Source organism: Ambystoma mexicanum, chromosome 12 (genome assembly GCF_040938575.1).
Source record: "Ambystoma mexicanum isolate Mex_15411 chromosome 12, UKY_AmexF1_1, whole genome shotgun sequence".
NCBI lineage: Eukaryota > Metazoa > Chordata > Amphibia > Caudata > Ambystomatidae > Ambystoma > Ambystoma mexicanum.
Genome location: NC_090936.1, coordinates 461757005 through 461778082, shown reverse-complemented (window position 1 = coordinate 461778082; position 21078 = coordinate 461757005). Strand labels below are relative to the sequence as shown.

General features: G+C 43.0%; 1 protein-coding gene across 5 annotated transcripts in view; it reads left to right on the top strand.

The window, feature by feature from the left end:
- Positions 1-21078, top strand: part of BCL2L14 (BCL2 like 14) — a 423407-nt gene that overhangs the window by 336654 nt on the left and 65675 nt on the right. For all 5 annotated transcript variants that reach the window (XM_069628715.1, XM_069628718.1, XM_069628719.1 and 2 more), the window contains one exon: positions 2255-2322. In XM_069628715.1, coding sequence (XP_069484816.1) covers positions 2255-2322 — 68 coding nt within the window. The remainder of the gene's footprint in view (positions 1-2254; positions 2323-21078) is intronic.

The window sequence follows — 21078 nt, the reverse complement described above, 5'->3', positions numbered from 1 at the left end:
AATTCTTGGAAAATCTGAGACTGACATTTGGTAGTTTGTTTCTAACAATGTTTTGCTAGGAATACTGTTTTTGGTTTAGACTGGAAAAATAGGCATGAATAAGAAATACAATTCAGAAACCCTGAGATTCCGTCAATATTATTAGGTCTAGTCACCAAGGGATACATTTTGTTGTAATAAAAATAGGGTGCTAATCTACCTTTGGTGTCGGCATAAAAGTGAACATTCTCAACTGTTGGAATTTGATCCTGAAGCTTGCAGAGGTCAAACGGACCTGAAGGTGATGGAAACCCTGCTCTAGTCTCTTTTGGACTCTTGCAGCTCTGTTCGTGACGGTCTGCTCTCCTGACCACAAGGAACTGTGTCGAGGGCACCTTTACCTTGATCAATTAGGCACAGGTGGATCCATTCTTCGGAGTTCGTGACTCAGCTTTCAAGACTCACTTTCGCTTCTTAACTGCTGAAACTGAGCACTGCATCCTCCTTACAACCAGGCGTCGATGTTGCTGCTGCTGGACACTTTGTTCTAGGCGTCCTCTGTGTAGCTTGACCCAGCTGCTGTTCCTGTCATGGGGACAAGTGAGGTGCCCTGCAGCACTTCAAACCATGGCCTGTGTCCCCTGACTAGCATCACTGTTGCTCAGCCTTTTCTCTCAAGTCTCTGAGTTGCCTGTCCTTTGCCTGCACAGCTTTACATATCCCATTTGACCTCAGCTGGGCCCACTGGCCCATTGCTTTTTGCTCAGGGTCTTCATTTGCTGACTTTGCCATCTGGCTGTTAAGGGCGATTATCCCTGCTGTTGCTTCTGGCTCCACTGGGTAGGGTTTTCACTGGAATTACTGCATCTTCATTTGTGCATTGGGATCTCCTGTTTGGTGTGTTCTTATTCACCTGGGAGGGTTAGTACCATTCATTGTTGGCTGCAGGGCTCCCATGCTGAGCTAGCCCATCCAGCAATGAAGTGCAAACTCACTGCTGGTGATGTTAATCTCAACTCTGCAATCCTACTGTCCTGGTGAGTGGTGAATACAACTCTGAGGGGGTCCTCTCATCCTTGTATAGGTCCTCTTTGGGTCCAGACAGTTTTAGCTTCCTTGTGTACAGACCTCCCACTTCCTTTTCATTGATTAAAATTGGCCTATTGATTTCAATGGGTCTACAGCCTTAACACTGGAACACATTGCTAACAGTGTTTCTGTGAGGTCTACAAACCTGAGTAAAAGTCCAGTTGGATTTTGTAGCCTTATGTAGGCATCCCATGGTCCTGTGAGGCCGTTCTCTGTATTTTTGCCAACTTCTAAAGGATAATTTTGCTGTGCTGCTAATCTGTATAATTTGGCATTATTTCCTGTGCCCAACACATTTCAGAATACATCTTCACAGATATAGTGTGTGCACCATCCATTATAGTATGATAATCAAAAGTATTTACTGCCCGTTTAAACCAGCTAATACTTTCTGGAGCGTTGCCTTTACTTACCCCTGGCCATTCTACCTCTTTGAGAGTCCGAAGCTCAAAGGAAGGACCCTGTAAAGAAAATGTGTTGATCTACCAGGGATCAGTCTCCTTAAACAGCAGGGAAGCTGGAACACGTTTCTATTTGAATGGGAATGGGAGAGGATGATGAAAAAAAAAATCAAACAGAAATAACCACAGTGCTCTTGGTTACTTTTTGGTGATTTATTCCAGCATTCAGCATTTTATTTATGCTTGCTTCGTTAAGCTCTACATTTTTTATTACAGTAAATCAGTTTCTTTAAAGTAAGCAGTGACTACTCTTGGGGTTGGTGTATGCCCAGATAGTGGTTTTGTCTGATTTGCTAATGTGGAACAGGTAGTTGAAAAAACCGACTGAAGATTTGTTGGCTATTAACTGTGCCTCACTCAGACGATATGTAGGAGACCGAGCAGTATGAATCTGCATCATCTTTGAAAGTTCTATGGTCACCTACCTCTATGGGTGGTAGCCCTCAAAATACACGGGTGGAGGTCTGTTTTCCAGTGTTGCCTCATCCCATGGGAAATCCTACCTCAACAACTCCCCTTGGGAAAGTCTCCAAGGATAATTGGGTGATTGTTTTGTGTGGAGGCCTATCTATTGGGCCACTATAACAGATGGTTAGATGCAGAGACCTCAATACATCTTGGTTTTCATAGGTTGCAGTATTGGAATGCTGGACGGTTGTTGGGACATATATTGGGGCTGCTAGGGTAGGGAGCAGACTCTGTGATTCATATTGTTTCCCTTTCAGATGAAGACCAAGTAATCCGAGATATCGTTGCATTGTTAAGAGAATCCGGGGATCGCATGGACGAGAAGGTAATGTCTTTTTTTTGGATATTCCCTCAGACATTTAGGAATATTGCATCAGGATGATTATCTGGCTTACGGCATGGGCTGTCTCCCTAGAAAGAATATGTTAAGCTTTACAAAGCATAGTGAAAACCATGTTGTGATTTTAGTGAAATTCCAGATTGATGGAATTTAAAAGAACCTGAAATCTGCATGTCACCTCTAAAGTAGTAAAATAGCGGGTATAAAATGCCTGGCTGATTAAATATAATGCATACATTCACAACTGTATAGTTGGAGAAATAGGTAGATGACTACATGTGGGCTTTTGATGTCCAGCCCATCTTTGTCCATCAAACCAAACCATTATTCTCATACGGTAGATGCTAGAGTCTATAACAGAGCAGTCCAGGGAGATGGAACAAAAACATGTTGAGTTACTTGGCCTCTGTTGGGAGGTGTAGGAATTAGTTCTGAATTGCAAACTGATGTTCTGCATAAGGCCAGATGCCCAACGTATGTTTTTGTATCTGTCTAATACTTAATATCCAATCTGGTTGCATAGTTAACCTTAGTAGGAATACCATTTAATGGGGTATACGTTTGAGCCCTGAGATGTTTGGAAAATACATGTATGATCCACTGTTCTAACTTTTCATCATCTTTGTTCTGAACAGCGGTGTGGTCTATACTCTGAAAGAGAACACCTGTGAAACTGAGAGCCTAACTTGAATGATAGAGCACCTTTTTACCATACAAGTATAGGAAACATTGCAATTTATAATCTTATAAAAGGATGGTACTGTGCAATAGGACTCTTGATTCCATACTCGCTGTCTATTACCTCAGGAGTTAAGGGGGTCACTTGTATCAGTCATGCTGGAAAGGGCTCACATAGCTAGACTTATAGCCACACAACCTAAAGGTATGCTGTAAGCTGGTTACCAGGCATCAGAGTTGTGGCAAGCTCTTTGGTATTTATAAGAGACTGGTGCATGGTCCTACAATTGTCTCCCAAGCTGCTGCTAGGGACAATATGGTTTGATTATCTGTGGCAGCAGTGTGGTTGAACAGCTTAAACTCCCTTTGAACTAGTTATCCCTTGCCCTGCCTCCCCTCCTGCATGGTGCTTGGCCTGGTCCATGGCATGCATGCCTTCCATGCAGCTCTTTAGTGCGGGCTTGATGCCTTGCTCTTGGGGTGTTGAGTGTTTGCAAAGGCAGTGTGCTCCAATCTCCTTTTAACTTCCTATACTAATACTTTTTAAGCACACCCTCTTTCCAGTCCGATGCCCTGCCTGGGACTTTGAGAAGTCCTCCATTTCACCAAAACTTTACAGCATCAACATGCATCTAGTAAATCTTCCCTATTCCTCTGTAGGCACTGGTTAACTAAGCAGCCAGCTGGCACGTGCCCTCTGTCCTTTACCAACATTGATAGCGGACCTGAAGCAGAGATCTCATAACCGGAAACTGGTAGCCATGTTGAGATTGGCATCATAAAAAAATACCCTCTAGTCCTTCCTCACTTTTAAATGCAGTGTCCACTTGATGGCTATCTCAGTTGAGGGCAGGTTATTTGGCTCTTCTAAATCAGTGAGGTGCAGAGTGTAGCAAGGCAGCCATTTTTGGGAATGATGGTCAAGGCTATGTTTTAATACACGTTTTTATGTGTTTATTAATATGTGGATCTGAAGACCTATTTGATACCAATGCCAGTCTATTATTAATTACCCTCCCACCTAAGATGGCACATTTAACAGAGCAGAGTGAATCTCTATGAGGATACCTTGCAGGTCAGCAGGCACGGATGTAAAATAATGCACATATTTTGGAATCATTCCTGTCTGCTTGCATTTTACCTGCTCTCCAGATGTCATTGATGGGTGTACATTCCAACTGTCTCTGATTAGCACTCATTTAGGATGCTGAAGGCTAAATAACTTACAAGGGGAGAAGAGGATAAACACGGCAACAGAAGCACTTTACCTTCTATTCAAGCTTTCAGAAAATATAATCTTGCCTATATCGTTGATGTGTCTAGGGGCTTTTTCCTAAATGTAAAGGAATGTAAATCCTGCAATCCATCCAGTCTGATCATGCCCCAGTGGGAATGATACTTGACACCTCATCCCTCATGATGTAAATTTAAACGTAGCCCTGTTAAAATATACAGACATGCAAAAGGCTGACAAAGGCAACTGACAAATTGTGGGAGATTATTTACACACAGGATGTTTGGGTGGGAGTCTGCTGGGATGCTTTTGAAGCTTTATCAGGGTAAAGTGCATGTCTGCATGGTGAGAGATACTTAGAACACTTAGGGGAATAGGGCATACGTTGATGGTTAAGATTGTTGCTTTGGATCAAAGGTGTTAGGCCACACAGTCCCTCGTACATGAACTAGACTTGGCCATTTTGAATGCTTGCACAGAAAAGTGTTTCACCAAGACCAGAAAGAGCAACTTTGATAAGGGAGAAAGGCCATCAAGGCTTCGGACATACTCATTGAATTGTCAGAAAAACAGCATCATAATTGAGATGGCAGATGTGGAAGGAGAACAGGACACTGATGAGGCTAATAGCAACCTGTTTGTCTTCTTCTACAAATACCTTTATTCTCAATCTCCTGACTTAAATCTGTCTGACTTTGACAGTTGGTTCCAGTGGAGTGAGGCGAGTAGTGAGAAAGAGTGGTGGTATAGGGAGAGCATGGGACAATGAGCTTGAGTGCAGAGGAGGATTAGAGGGAACGAGATGGTGAGTAAATGGTGTACTGAGGAGCAAGACCATTGATAGCTTGGTATGCTTGGAAAAGCAACTGGAAAAGAGTGGTTTTGCATAGAGAGCCAGCCAGCATGATGTTGGTAGGTAGATGTGGGGGAGGATCTGTAAGTTGTATAGAGTCTGGGTTGCAAAGTTGGGGACTTTTCTAGAGGGAGGAATGCATCCTGTGGAATGCCAAGGAATAGGCTTGAGCAGTAGTCCAGTGTGCTCAAACAAGTTTGCCTAGTGCACACCTTTTAGTTTAAATGAGGTGGAAGTATTAAGATACTTAGCGGGGTGCAGGGGAGAATATCAACCCTGACACTGGGTTGTACCAAATTATGTGAAAACAGCAGGTGTCCACAACCTTTGTGGAACACTCCCGTCCCTTGCACTCCCTAAAATACATAAGGTATTACAAACTCCACCGATGAGACCCATTGTTGCGGGAACGAATAGCGTCTTCAACCCCCTTGCAACCTATGTGGATAAAGCCTTGCAACCCATAGTACAGAGTAGTAGCACCTATTTGAAGGACACTACAGATTTTCTCAACCATATTGCTACACTTACAACCATCAAGGCGGACGACACACTAGTCTCCTTTGATGTACATGTTCTATATACATCGATTCCGCATCAGGACGGACTGGAAGCATTAGAGTGGGCATTGCTGAACAACAATTGTGAAGCCAACAAAACTTTTATTCTGGAACTCAGTAAGATTATACTGGTTAATAATTATTTCAGAAACCAATCACAATTCTATCTACAAGCATCAGGCACGTCTATGGGCTCTTCGATGGCCCCAGCGTATGCTAACCTGTTTATGTTTCATTTAGAGAGCAAACAGATACTTAATGCACAACAATGGCAACAGAACCTAATAACATAGAAACGCTACATAGACGACATCTTTGTCGTATGGAGAGGTTCAAAAGAGAATCTACAAACTTTTTTGACATTCATTAATCACCTTCACAATCGGATTAAATTTACAATGGAGGTGGGAGAACCCAAACTACACTTTTTAGACGTTGAACTGTGGATTGGACAAGATGGAGTGATTATTACGAATGTTTATCACAAACCGACAGATGTGAACAACTCATTACACTACCTGAGCCATCATCCGGATCATCTAAGGAATAACTTACCATATAGCCAGTTCTTACGGCTTAAAAGAATAACGTCAGACACTACGACATTACAACAAGAAAACCAGCTGCTGACCGAGAAGTATAGACAAAGAGGCTACCCTAGCGACATCATTGAAAAGGCTAAAGACAAAGTCGATAGACTTGAAAGAAAGGATCTCCTTATTAATAAGAACAAATCAAAGGACATTCCATTTCTCCATACCTTGAGATACTCTGCACAAAGTCATCACATTACCAGAATTATCAAGAAAAATTGGAATATTATCAAAATGGATCCACAACTGGACAGACTATTCCCAAAACCTCCCCTAATTGCATACAAGAGGGGAAGGAACTTCAAAGATGAACTAGTGAAAGCAGAAAAGATCAAACAAGACAAACAACGGACTTTGAAGAAGAAGATGACAGGCACATTCCCGTGCTTAAATTGCGGGAACTGTAACAATGTGATGAAGGGGAGCTATGTGAGGCACCCCAACAGTGGACAAAAAATTCGATTGAATCATTACACCACATGTGACACCAAATCAGTAATTTATGGTCTCAGTTGCCCCTGCGGGATTTTTTACGTAGGTCAAACCATCAGGAAAGCTAAAGAAAGATGGAATGAACATAAGAGTAATATCCGAACCAACAGTACCAAATCTCCTGTCGCTAGACACTTCTCTTTGAATAAACACACAGTAGCCCAACTTAAAGTAATCATTTTGGAGGAAGTGAAAAAATTACATAGAGGGGGAGACCATGACAGACGCATGGGGCAGAGAGAATTACATTGGATTGAAAAACTGAATAGTCTTTCCCCCAACGGTATGAATGAAGAATTTCATTTGGGTGTTTTCTTATAAGCTTCCTCATGAGCTGACTGCTATACTTTCGAATGTTTTTTGATGACCAGCTGTACTAACACACATTTTTTGAATTGATGTTTATAAATATCCAACACAAGCACAGCTCCCTTACCATCTAAGGAATAGTTCCTCTTGTTGCAAATATATCTAGACCATTAGATTGTTTGTGTCCTGAACACCACCAATACTTGATAGGACTTGTTTTAACTTTTTAACTTTTTTCGTCTTGAAATAATGAAATGTATACACACACCCACATTAATGCCACACGTTTATAATCAATTGACATAAAAGAAAGACATTCAGTTTCAACAACAGATAGACTGTGAGCAGGCTGGATTTTTCCTCTAATCACGAGTCGACGATAATTCTAAATACTATTCTAGATTAATGTCAAAACACAAGGGACCTACATTACTCACCAGCATATATGTTCAAAATATAGATTCCAATTTAGCCTTGAAGACTCTACCCTGTTCTGCTTATACCACACATTGTATCGCCTCAAAAGTAAACATTGTGACGTCACGACGTTGACACGCATTGACGTCATCACGCTATATAAACACCAGAACGGCCATTTTTGTTCACTTGCCGTTCGTATGAATTTCAACATAGGATACATGCACAAAGACGTCCCTTTTTGAGGTAAGCTAAGTTAGAACTTTATACTCACCACATAGAATTATCCTATAGGATTTCGGTAACTGATAAAAATAGCCCCTGATAAACCTCTTTCCGCTTTACAGGGCCCACGTTTTCATTGATCGTGCTGCTAAGATCCACCACAGGAGCGTAGAGCTTTAACAAAGAGGGAGATTACCCAAAATCCTGACTATGACTTACTGATCAGGTAATCATCTATACCCTTTCTCTAATGGACATGTTTGAGAATGCAAACATGGTTGCAGTTATTTTACATCTTTACTTCTCATAACGATAGGGACTTACAACCCCCTTTTTTTATATTTTTCTAAATATATTTTTTTAGGATTGACAAAGATATACCAATCAAGATGGAATTTGTATCTCCAATTGAGACCACACTAAGAAATGAACAGGTGATTATACATTAAGAAAAGTCCAGTCATGACAGACAGGGATTATGATGTATCATTATGATTAAAATAATATACTTTCTACTGTCGATACAGATAAATTGAAGAGAAAACACGTCTAGTAGACATCTTCTGAAGAAGGGGTTCTATTCGCCCCGAAACGCGTAAAGCATACTGTACCTTGAAAACTTTGACTCTGCCTACTAAGACGCATTGGATTAGGAGTTCAAATCAAGTACAAATTGTCTACTATAAGTCATTTGAACTGTAAATGTTAATGTTTGGTTGTCTGGACTATGAAAAATAGTTACTATGAATACCATGTATTGTAAAAATCAGTTTACTTTAGGTTTTATAGGTTGATTATAAACTGTGACAAATTGTACGTTGAATTATTTGTCTAAACCAACCCCATTTGGGGCACACAATTCATGGATGACGAAATCATCCCTTTATAAAGTTTTATTTTTGAAATTACACAAGAGAATTTGGTTGTTTTTTCAACTACAAGGATGTGCAAGGGACGGGAGTGGTCCACAAAGGTTGTGGACACCTGCTGTTTTCACAGTAGTCCAGTGTGCTCAGCACATGAGTGGAGATTAGAAGTTTTGTAGAGTGGGTATTAAGAAAAGGACATATTTTCCAAATGTTGAGTATGTCGCTATCAAAGAGGACCCCAAGATTGAGAGCCTTGTGTGAGGGCGAAAGAAGGTAAGGCGGGAAGGGGATGGGAAAGGGGAGTTTAGGAATGGCACTGTAAGCAAGATGATTTTCGTTAGTTAAGCATTGCACATGAGTCAGCAGAGAGCCATCCAGTGACGTATTGCAATGAGACAGTTCGGCATCTGTTCCGAGATGGCTGGGGTGAAGGAGGGAAAGAAGAAAAATATCTGAGTGTGATCAGCAAAAGGGTGTGTAAGAAATATTTGTTGGCTGTATTTTTGGTATTTTGTCATATTTTTGTGGTATAGTGGTAGTTTTGGTGAGCCTAACTGCAGAGTACCGCTTGATAATTGTTCTTATACCGGGATCACTAACAGTAAGCAAATACTGGACTTAGTGCACCCTAAATAACTAACTTATCCCCTTCGTGGTATCTTATTTACAATACCACATTATGCCCTTTTGGCTTGCATCTCAGAATACCTTTACCTTGTAAATGAAACATTAACATTCATTCAGAGCCTCTCGGTGTAACACAAATTACAGTGACTAACTTTGCTTTTATATTTTACCACATGTTCTGCATCTATCTGTATGCCAACCCAATAAAGCTGAGCACAGAATAAGTACACTGAGGCTAATTCACCTTTTTCGAAATGTTATTCTTTATTAGAAGTTAAAAAATATTAAAGTTATACAGAATGGTATGTACAATGCACAACATCCACGTTGTATTTCAAACATAAACTAAGCCTTTCCTGCAATGGGTTTCAGAACATTTTATTTGCCGTAATGCCCAGAGTTCTGCCAGTATTGACTTTGAGCTTTGCAACAATATTTGGCAGAACACGGGCTTCTGTAACATCTGAGTTTTATCGCAACAAAACTTGGAGAAACATGAACACAATTATACATACTTTTAAAATGTCACTGTGCAGTACCTAAAAATTAAATGATTAACCCACTCTACACTATCTAATATGAAGTCTTCAGTCATTAGCATGCTGCTCAAATTAACTGAACTCTCCAAGGATAACTTCTTTAAATGTGTCCTGAACTGCCAATGCTGCCGTCCAGCTCCCTCTTCGCCTGAAACAAACCCCACTGAGTCTATCATCGCCTGCCTGCACACTTCACCTCAGGTCATCCAGAGGAAAAGGGCACCTGGGACTGCAACCTCTCCTTAGACAGTTGCCAGCTCCTGAGCCAGTGAGTGAGAGAAAAAGGCCAGCTCTTTTCTTCTGCAAGCCTTTTTAAGCCGTTTTCTGAGACCTCATTTGTCATTGAAAACCACTTCCCTTTTTGTCAATCAGCCAATCCAAGCATGTTCTGACCGTGTTCATCTGATCGCTTAGAAACGGAAACAATAGCTACATCTCAGTGCTGTTTTCCTGCTCTGAAAGTTTAACGTATCTCACATTTCACACTTATGATTTCTCACTTCCCCATTCAGACACAGTGCAGCTTTAAGCCTGCACATTTAATGTATTCCCATCAATCTGCACCATGTTTATATAACCAGCATGGATTGGTTTGCACTAATTGTTAGTATGGGAATCTGTTATATGTTAAATGGATAAGGGAAAATGAGTATGTTAGTTTCCTGTTCGTTTTTAAATTTAGTGCAACTCAGCCCACAATCGTGGTGCAAAGTGATTATTTTTCTAGCATGTTCTGTGCATTCCCAATATTGGCATCTATTAGATTCAGCCTGAAATAAAAATGGAAAATATATATATATCAATGAAAAAACTTTGTTAAAGGGACGTTATAGTTAAGTTGCACTAATAAAGACCTATGAAATTCAGTAAAAAATGTTGTTAAAAGGACGTTATGGTTACAAGTAAAATCGAAAACCCCCTGAAATTCGCCAGTTATGGTAAGCTAAGCAACCATAACTCGCGCCACCACCGTGCACTAAGACTAACACCCAGGACATCAAAGATGACATCACAAATATCATTGATGACATCACATGTACATTTACCTTTCATACAAGGGGTTGTGAATGTAATGTTGGCAAAAAAGTATCGGGGATTATCGGGAGATGTGTAATAAACTACATACTTCATCACGCAATGTAGTGTTCTAAAGAACATTCCATTGCAGTTTTCTTTCTAGTACGAACCTACTCATACAGAAATGTAGGTATTGGCTGCAGCATACACCATAGAGGTGCTATATTTGTAATTTTCCACAGTTATATAATAAAACGTTGAATGCTTCTGTATCAGACTTATCCGTATATCCGTACTGTGAAACACGTAAGTAGCTAATAACGCCTCACTTACTACATATTTCTACTAATACACACAAAACATAGACTACAATGCATACACATATGGGGCTTCAATATGGAGAGTAAAATAAGCAAACAAGAGGCAGTATCATTAGCAACTGTGTATAATCTACATGATTGTATTCACGTACAAAAATGATTGCTGTGTTTCAGGCCTGCTTCTTCCTCTATATATGCACATCATAAGATGTGATTAAATTCTAAGGAAAGTAGTGTAAGAACATGTGAGAATAGCAATATCTATAAATGTAATACCTCTTGAAAGTTACGTTTCTGACTGTCAGTAAATAAACCCACCTGGCCTAGATATGGTAGTGAACAAAAAAGAAGGGGCTAGACATGTGATGTCATCAGTGATGTCATCAATGATATTTGTGATGTCATTTTTGATGTCCTGGGTGTTAGTCTTAGCAGTGCACGGTGGTGGCGCGAGTTATGGTTGCTTAGCTTACCATAACTGGCGAATTTCAGGGGTTTTTTGATTTTACTTGTAACCATAACGTCCTTTTAACAACGTTTTTTACTGAATTTCATAGGTTTTTATTAGTGCAACTTAACCATAACATCCCTTTAACAAAGTTTTTTCATTGAACAGCCTAGCCCTCAGTCAGTAAACGTATACCGCTATGTTTTTTAACTACATTACGGCACTTGTCTAATACGAAAACACTCCCACATCTCGTCACATAATTGGAAAACAAAATCCTTTTCCAATATGACCACTATAGAAGGGGAAGGTGGTTGTTCCATAGAGGGCCCCTCTTCACTTTCCATGGCAGCCTGCAAAAAGCAAAAAGGAAACCCTGTTAACATATTACCACAAGCACTTTTTTCTTCCCTTTCAAATGTATCCTAATATGGAACAACTTTACCACAAAACCAGTCCCAGGCGGACATGGCCTCTGGAATCCTATCTTTTCTCCCTTCTGGTCGTGGCCAGTAGCCACATTGGGCGGATCATGACCTTATACCATGACCCCGACATTCTGCCCACTCCCCATGGCTACAGCCTAACCCTCAGTAAGCATATACCGCTATGTTTTTTAACTACATTAATATGAAAACACTCCCACATCTTGTCACATAACCAACCCTAATGATATTGTACACCTTTTTTGGATGACGTTCCTCTCCAGCGTAGCCAAATCCGCCTATAAGCACCTACGTGCCATGACGCAGATCCTGAAAATGAACACACACAGCGACGTACAACTTAGCTCGTCACATTTTGAAATAATAAACTGGTTTTTAAAAGAAAACATTAACATTTTAGAATTTGTAAAGTACTTTTATTTCACAAAAAACTGTCCGAGACCATCGGACTATTCCCATTTTCAATCAAATAGTAACTTTGTTTCTTCGTCCGTCATCGAAAACGTTAATTGTGAGGCACACGTTGTTCTTTTCCCATACACAAACTATTTGTTTTTGATAAAGCAACCGCTTCGGTCGCACAGTGATTTCCAAGATGTCGGCATGAACTTTGGCCTACACCACCATAAAAGATGTTATGTTACTCCTAATGGCCACTGCAGCGTACGGACAAATGGGTCCTGGGCGATCGTCCCACAAAACAGTGACGGTTAGGCAGCCGGTCACCAGTACGTGCATCTGGCATGCAACGAATCCATCACTTGGCATCTGGAATCCATGGCAATCACAATAAGGCAGGGTGTAGCTGTTCGGAAACCATAATAGAAAATACGTATCCATACCCAACCTTTAGCAAACAATTTAAAAAAAGACAAAAAACGTAGAAACTGATACACAAATCGATGTGGTCATACATGACATTGAAAAGGAATATTAGCGTTGAACATGGGTGAATCTAGTGATGGCCTACAAACGCTGATAATCTGCACTCTCCATAAGTAAAAAAAAAAATGACAACTACACAGAAAGATAGTACTTCACTTACATTGCCAAAATTAATGTTCTGATAATAAAAAATTAAATCTCGTTCCAGTGTAGAGTCGTCAAAAGTTAACTTACACGATATTTACCGTCTCCATTGTCTTCCTGAAACTCAGACAGCAATGTACTTGCACCAAAGAATCTTCTACTGTGGCCGTGTAATATATATCACTCACTCTCTCTCACAAACTCACCCTCACACACCCTCACACACCCTCGCACACCCTCACACTCTTGGCCCTAGTTACCATTCAGACCTTTGCTAAAATGTGGAGCTACCCTTGTTAAAATTAAGAATATGTTTCCCTACACATTTCCCTACAGGTGATGATGAAAGCCAAAGGATGAGTTAAGTCTTCCAAGGGCAGAGGTATTGAGGGTGACGAGCCCAACAGGTGATCCTTGGGGGACACCAGCAGGAAGAGGGGCGGGGCCAAAAGTTTGCAAGTTCCAAGAGATTTTAAAGGATCGACCTTCCAGGTAGAAGGCAATCGGGCAAGAGCAGATGCGGGAAACCTGAGGTCCTGGAGAGTGAGGGAGAGGAGTGTTCAACAGTTTCAAAAGCATCAGAAAGGTCCAAAGGGATGAGTATAGAAGAGGGTTTGGAGTGGTGAACATTAGAGAAAGTTGAAGACATGCAGACATGCAGGAGTGCAGTCAATGTGGCATGTTTACTATGGAAGCCAGATTGAAGTGGATCGCCAAGGCCATTATCTCCTAGGTACTTGGTGATCCGTTGATGGCCTCCCGCACAAGACAGTTAAAGGCCATCTGCTTTTGAATAATGGGGAAGGAGACAAACTGAGCAATAGTTTGCTGGGACATTTGGGTCAGCAGAGGGTTTCTTCAATAGGGGTAAGATGCAGATTTGAAGGAGTTTAGAAGAGGTAGGTAGAGATGTGGTGGACAGAAGGAGGATTCGGAAGGGAGACAGCAGAGGTCTGCGAGAGTGTGACATTTTAAAGAAAAGTAGTGAGCAAAGTCATTAGCAGGAAGGAAGGAGGCGATGGACATTGACTAGGGAGGTGTGAGCAAAGATTGAAGGGTAGATGAAAGTTTGCGGCAGTGATTGTGAAGGGAGGAGATTAGGTTGGTGAAATAGGTGGATTTGGCAATGTAGAGGTTAGGGCAGCAAGGGAACTTTTGTAGGATAGGCGTAGGGAAGGTGGCCCTAATTTGCGCCAGCATCGTGGGCCACGGCTCATGTTTGTTTTGAGGGCCTGAATTTCAGAGATGATCCAAGGCAGAGGACGATGACTGGAAGGTGTGAATGTACGAGTAGGATAGTGTTGGTCCTATGAAGTCATAAGTGCATAGTGGAAGTAGAGAAAGCACGGTCAATGGAAGAGGCACGAATAGGGGAAAGAGACAGGAGAAAGGTCCTCACATAACGTTAGTGGGTAAGAGAGTCCATCTGAATTTCCTCGGAGTCTTTTATGAGGGAGAAAGAGGAGCAGAAGGTGGAGGGACATAGATGTTAAAGTGAACAATGGAGTGATCTAAGGGAAAGGTGTCAATTGAGAGATGGGAGGAGGATACACAAGGTCATGAGAGTTCCCACCAGAGTGGGTGGGCTGGTTGTGGGGGGAGTGGTCCGATAGGAGGGATTTAAGTGCAAGGCATGTGGCTGCAGATGACTTGGGAAGGTTGAAGTCCCCCCGCATGGCAATGGGGATGTCGGTAGGAAGTGACTCAAGGAGAAGGGTCACATCAGGGAAAACTGAGTTTATAAGGCCAGGGAGGTCAATAGAGAGCCAGAACAGTGAGAGTAGTAGGGGAGGGGAGTTGAATAGTCAAAAGAGGAAGAGTTGACGTCAAAGGGGTTGGAGGGGCAGTGTTGAGGGCCTTATTGATGAAGGAACCCATACCACAACCCTTCCCAACAGGTCTGGGAGTGTGGAAGAAGGAAGCAGGGTCCATATGGAAAGCTGCTAGTGTAGCAGAGGCATGAGGGGTGATCCAAGTTTATGCGATAGCAGGAAGTGGAAGTTCAGGGCGATGAGAGCTGGTCAATGATGTAGGAAGAATTGTTGCAGAGGGTTTGTGCATTCAGGAGTTGAAGGAGAGGAGCATGTGTTGTGCGCTATACGAGGGGGGTGGATGAAGCTGGAGATCCTGGGAGCATCTTATTTGAGGGGTGCAGGTGGAGGGGAAAGGAGGAAGATGGGGCGCCCTGAGACTGATACAGAAGTTACACAAAGTTGAGGCTGAGGGCTGTGAGAGAAGGGAAGGAGAAGAGCAAGTAGGAGGAATGGAGCGAAATCGAGATGTTGGATGGGGTGTAGAACAATATACAAGTGAAGAAAGGATGCTACCCAAGGGAGAGAGAGGGCACATGGATGAGCGAGAGGGTGAGGATGGCTGCCTGAAAAGAAGCAGGTTTAAGTTCTGGGTGGGGCTAGATTGGAGCTATAGGTAATCAATTGACAGTTTACAGACGCAAACAGCAATGTTCTTTGGTCCTGTGAGGTCACAGAAGCTCAGCAGTGATTGGATGGGTGGAATACACCCTATGCGTGGAAGAAGAAATCAGGAAGAGGGTGAGCTTGGTGAAGTCCTGGTTTGAGCAGTGGTTCTCGCCCTAGGCTCTTTCTAGCCCCAACCGGCCCAAACAGGGAACTGCCCTTTGCTGCTTTTGGTCCTTGGCTGCAGACACCTGGGATGGATACCCAGGGGAAGACTGAATAAGGAAGGTGGTGTCACCTGTTCCTCTGGGAGCCATCCATAGTGCTAGGCAAAAGAACAGTACATTTGTAACAGAATAGTGTCTGCGTGTATACTAAACTCACCTTGGCATTAATCATGTAGGTGCTCTGCTCCATTACGTCTTGACTTAAGCTTTATCCATTTGTAAACCCCGAACAACCATGCTACCTTAATTTCACATCTGGAAACACAAAGCCATCTTCCATGTGCAAGTACTTGTGCAGCATATGAACAGGATTCCCTAAGGTCAGTATCACACATCCTTGAGCAGCCAACTAAACTCTGGCCCAACAAGTCCCAGGTCTGCAGTAGTATAAAAGGGGCCTACAGTTCAAGCTAGTGGAAGTGAATGTTTGAAGGAGTACTGTGGTAGCGTGTTGAGTGTGCAGAAAGTGGAAAGCAGTTGGCTGAAGGGCCCGGTCCAAGCATGTAGCATCAGCGGGCAAGAGTGCAGAAGGCGGAATAGCTGTGGAGTGAAAAAGTGATGGCTTAGAAGGTGCAGTAGCACTGGAGGGGGAGGAGACAGAGCCAACGAAATTGGAGTACACCTGAAGGAGAGAGCCGCTTTTCAGGCTTTAGCGAGTCAAAAAGCGTTTGGAGAACAGAAAGATCTCAAGAGCGAACTTTGAATCAGCAAAGAGCTAGTAGAGAAAGAGGCTGAGAGAACCCAGATTGGGAGAGAAAGAGACGAGAACGGTCCGATCATTGTATGTTCTCATGGAGGAGGAAAAAGGAGGCAGGGCAGAAAGAGAACTAACCTAGGAGGTTGAGAAATGGAATAGAGAGTTCCTGAGAAAGGAGCGCATGTGTTGGCAGTCGCTCAACAGTATTCTGGGTTGCACACTTAAAGCTCTCTCAATCCAGTGAGTTTTGAGAAGGATGATTTAAGTCTAGTAAGACTTCAGGCAAGCCCAGCACCCTCAAGTACAGCAGGTGGTAGGACCACATAAAGTGGTCTGCAATCATTGCTGTCCAAGTGTTTTGGACTACAACCCTTGTCAACCCTTGTCAGCCCTAGCCAGCTTAGCCAAAGATGAAGGCTCAGGGGAGTAGTAGTCCAAAACATGTGCCGAGCTGCAGGTTGCAGACACTGGACCTAGGGAGACCTCTGCATCCCGACTACAGTGACAACAGAAGAGAGCCCCCGCCCCCCACCCCAACCAAGTAAAGAAAGAAGTGCAGGAGATGTTTAAAACCCTGTTGACAGAGTGGCTTTTGTACAGCACTAAGGCAGAACCCCAGGACATTGAGGAACAGACCAACTACAGTCCTTAAGAAAGCTGGAATTGTTACTTTTGAAACTGCTCATTCATGTACCCATTCCATTTCAAGCTCTAGGCTTATTTGTTTTATAAAATAAACCTGTTTGAACCTTATTGCACAAGTCCCGAGTTATCTGTTGATCCATTGCTGTGAAATTTAGTGTCAAAAGTGGGATTAACGGAAACAGACTAGGGTTCCATGGTATGCACTCCCTCAAACTCTACTAGTAGTTGGGGTCCCACCCCATGCCACACTGCCCCCTATGGGTTTAGTCTGGGCAGTTGGATATGACCTCCATAGCTACATGGGTACCACCATAAGGTATCCCTTCTTTGTAGTACTCAGTGCTATTCCTTTTCCAAAAGATCAATATCTTGGAAAGAGTGCTAGGCATGGACTATGGAGGGAGATACAAGTGTTAATTAATCAACCAAGCACCTGCCCATTCCCTGTGAAAGTAGGAAACCCAACTGTGTCTGTGAGATAATTGTTCTCCTCCATCCAGAAGTTGTCTTGAAATGAAATGCAACTGCCCAAGGGGAGAAGGGTTTCATTCTACTCACCCAGTAAATTTCATTAAAAACTAAGAGGGTAGCCAGCTGGAGCCAGAGCTTACTCTACTCGACGAGGAGGCATTGATTTCCCCTGAATTTGCTCAAAGAAATTATCTGTCCATTCATCCCACTTTGGGCAGGTGGTCACTCAGAAGGAAGCCCCTAGCACATGGATATCCTATATTAGAACCCTGGCTGAGTGAATAACCCTTTCCCATTAGCCAATTTGCGGGCTGTAAGAAACGGTATAGCTCGCAGTTTCATTACAGCCTGCAAATTGCCCATTGCTTTCTTCAGCTGGTAAAGTTGTGCATTAACAGTGATTCTCCCCCCCACCCCCTCTAGTGGCCAAAGTGAAAATTACATTTTTCTATGAATACTGTCTTTTTTCGTTTAATAGTTTTAGTATAGCTTACTATAATTAAGCATGGCTTATTTCCACAAGGAATATTTAAGTCCCCAAAAAACAATATAATCCGTGTGTGGTGTCAAGGGCGTTTGTGTGCTGCTGTTTTTCGCTGTCGTTACAGCGTCCAGTCTTGTCACTGTCTCACTGTGCCTAGAAGAAAGCTAGAAGAAAGCTGTGACTAGCGAGCCCCAGGTGAGCCCCTTCATTATTGGAAATGGCCAGAGTGAACGGAGTCTGCAGTATCCTGCACCTTTAAGCCTCTGCTGAGGCCAGCAGACACCTCCAGGAACTCGCATGTAAATTTGGCTGCCCCCACCCTTGCGGCGTGAAGCCTGTGTGTGGTGTCAAGGGCGTTTGTGTGCTGCTGTGTTTCGCTATCGTTGCTGCGTCCAGTCCTGTCCTATCACTGTCTCACTGTGCCTAGAAGAAAGCTGTGACTGGCAAGCCCCTTCATTATTGGAACTGGCTGGAGTGAACGGAGTACGCAGTATCCTGCACCTTTAACCCTCTGCTGGGGCTGGCGGACACACCTCCAGGAACTCGCACATACATTTGGCAGCCCCCACCCTTGCGGCGTGAAGCCTGTGTGTGGTGTCAAGGGTGTTTGCATGCTACTGTTTTTCGCTGCTTGCCGCTGGACGCAGCATATTCAGGATTTAGTCCCAAATACTATCAACACAGCACTGCATCGCGTATACCAAGGTACTATTTAATCCGTTGTCCGGTCACTCACACTTAACGTGTCTCAATGTTGTTTGTGGCTTCGGTTCTGAAATCTTTCTGTTAGGGACTGCGGGAGCTGTCCTCTTGCCATTCCCTTTGACCTCGGAGCCATACCGCTTGGAAGCCAAATTTTCACACTTTCCATCTTTCAACGTCTGGTGAGTGTTTGGGCATCCTTCGTTTCTGTCTGCCTGTCACAGAGAGAGGTCCTGCAAACTCATGCTGAATTGTGGAAAGCCCTACTCACTGAAATCTAATATGCCTTTTTCCACTGGCATTCCTGGTTTGGCCATTCGTACTCCGACAAACACAGGAACTTGCATCAGTCACAAAAAAATTGCACTGGCTCCGTCTCCTGCTCTGCTTTCTTTACATGGTAATCCAGTATCTATTAATACCAACAGATTACCAGTTCCAAGTATGTTCAAGCCTACTGTACACTACAGAGAGTGCACTGCAAATCCCCACATTACAAATCACACCACTCCTTGCACTCGGAAATCCTTTGCCGTCGTGCACGCGACGCCTCTGATGGTGTCTGACTCCACTTTGCTGCAAATGCCAGAAAACAGACCGGGTTTGTCCCAATGGTTAGTCCGATTTTGTCAGGAGCTTCCTCGTCGCCACCGCCTGATGATTTAGACATTTCTATTTACGCCAGTCAATGCCATCTGCAGCGCTAACTCTACACAACGAGATGTCTGCTCTGACCCAGCTGCACATCACTTGCGGTCCTCTTTCTTATGTATATCCCACGCCAAGGCGGTCTAACCCCCCACACCCCACCAATTACATCTGATACTCCATGTAACCCGATGATTGAAATAACGCTGTCTGCTGTCAATACCACAATGTTAACCCTGTTCAAACTCTTTGGAGATTTTGGTGTCCAAAGATTCAAACAAACTCTGCAGCTTGACCAAGTGATGCTTTGGATGAAATCTTTTGAGACAGATCCAAAAGCACGTTGCGTGGAGGGATTTAAAGGCACTTCTCAACTAAATGAAGATGTTGTAATTATTGAGGAAATTGAGACAGCTGACTCAAGAATTCCATGCCAGTCGGCCCTTCCCAGTTTTCCAGCGGTAATTCGCCCAATTACAGATCCCCTAGATGCCCCGCCAACATCCAAACAAAATTACTTGTGGATCAGCATTCCACACTCCCCTCTCAGTAACTTTAATAGTCTTCCTCCGGTGCCAGTTACAAAAGAACAACGTAGGTTGGCCCCCAGGGAGCCGCCTGGTGCTACATTGAAGAAAAAGCCCTAGGCATTACCATTAAGAAAAAATCAAAAAATGTACTGTCAGTTCGCCATACAAAAAACACCTTAACTTCCTTCTTCCAAGCCATAGGACCAGCATAAACACATTGCCACAGCCTGGCAAAAAAATTAACAGAAAATACAAATAAGATGAATGGCAAAGAGTCTATCTCTCAAGCAGAGCTCCAAGGCCCCACAGATTCTCCTTTGTCATATCCCCCCTTAAATGAGTTGATCAATGCAATCCACAAAGAAAGTTTACCAACAGTGACGTACAATACCACACAGACTCTTGCCACAAGTGACCATTCTAAGGCCTTGACGAGTCCTTCACTCGCCGTTGACCAGCCTACCATCCTGTCAATTGAGCAACTGAAGAGAGCAGAGGATAGCTTTATGGCCCAATGTATATCTGTCTCAGCTTTTCAGCCACAACCAGCTTTCACATCCAAACCCATGACCCAGACCTTCGGTCTTGAGACACTTACATTTCCAACTCAATCAGCGCCCCTTGTGGTTCCACCACCCCAGGGTGTCTCTGGCAAGCCCTCCTCATCTATCCATTTCAACTCGTTTCGATCCTCTGAGGTTGTGCCTCATCACTCCTTTACACCTAGGAGCTCAGATAATTCTTACAGGTCTTCGCGACACACTGAGTCTTTTAACTCAGATTGTCATTCTTTGATAATGAAATGTCGGGAAGGATCCTTTCCAACTTATACCTAAAGTGTGATCAACATCTTTGGAGATGTGCCTGAACTAGAGGACATCAGTTCACGAGACATTGATCAGATTGAATTCATCTCCAACAAGGTCTCCTCGGTCATTCGACTCTGGATCCAGTCAGGTGTTATGCTCAATACAATTTGGCAAGCCAAAATGAGAAGTTTTGATATGGGGTTTTTAGTTGCACAAGACCCAGAAATATACACCTCCAGATCGATTCAAAGGGTGCCAATTTTAAACACTCATATTCAGGCACGATGTGAGACCGAGCCTTTCTCAGACACACACCAGTTACATTAACCATCAGCCCTCCCCTGTCATTTTTTTCTTAGCCTTGCCAGCATGAATATGCGTGGCCATTTCCATCCACAGGCCTCTCTTCACGTTCTTTTGGTTACCTATGACATCTTTGCGTTCCATGAAACGTG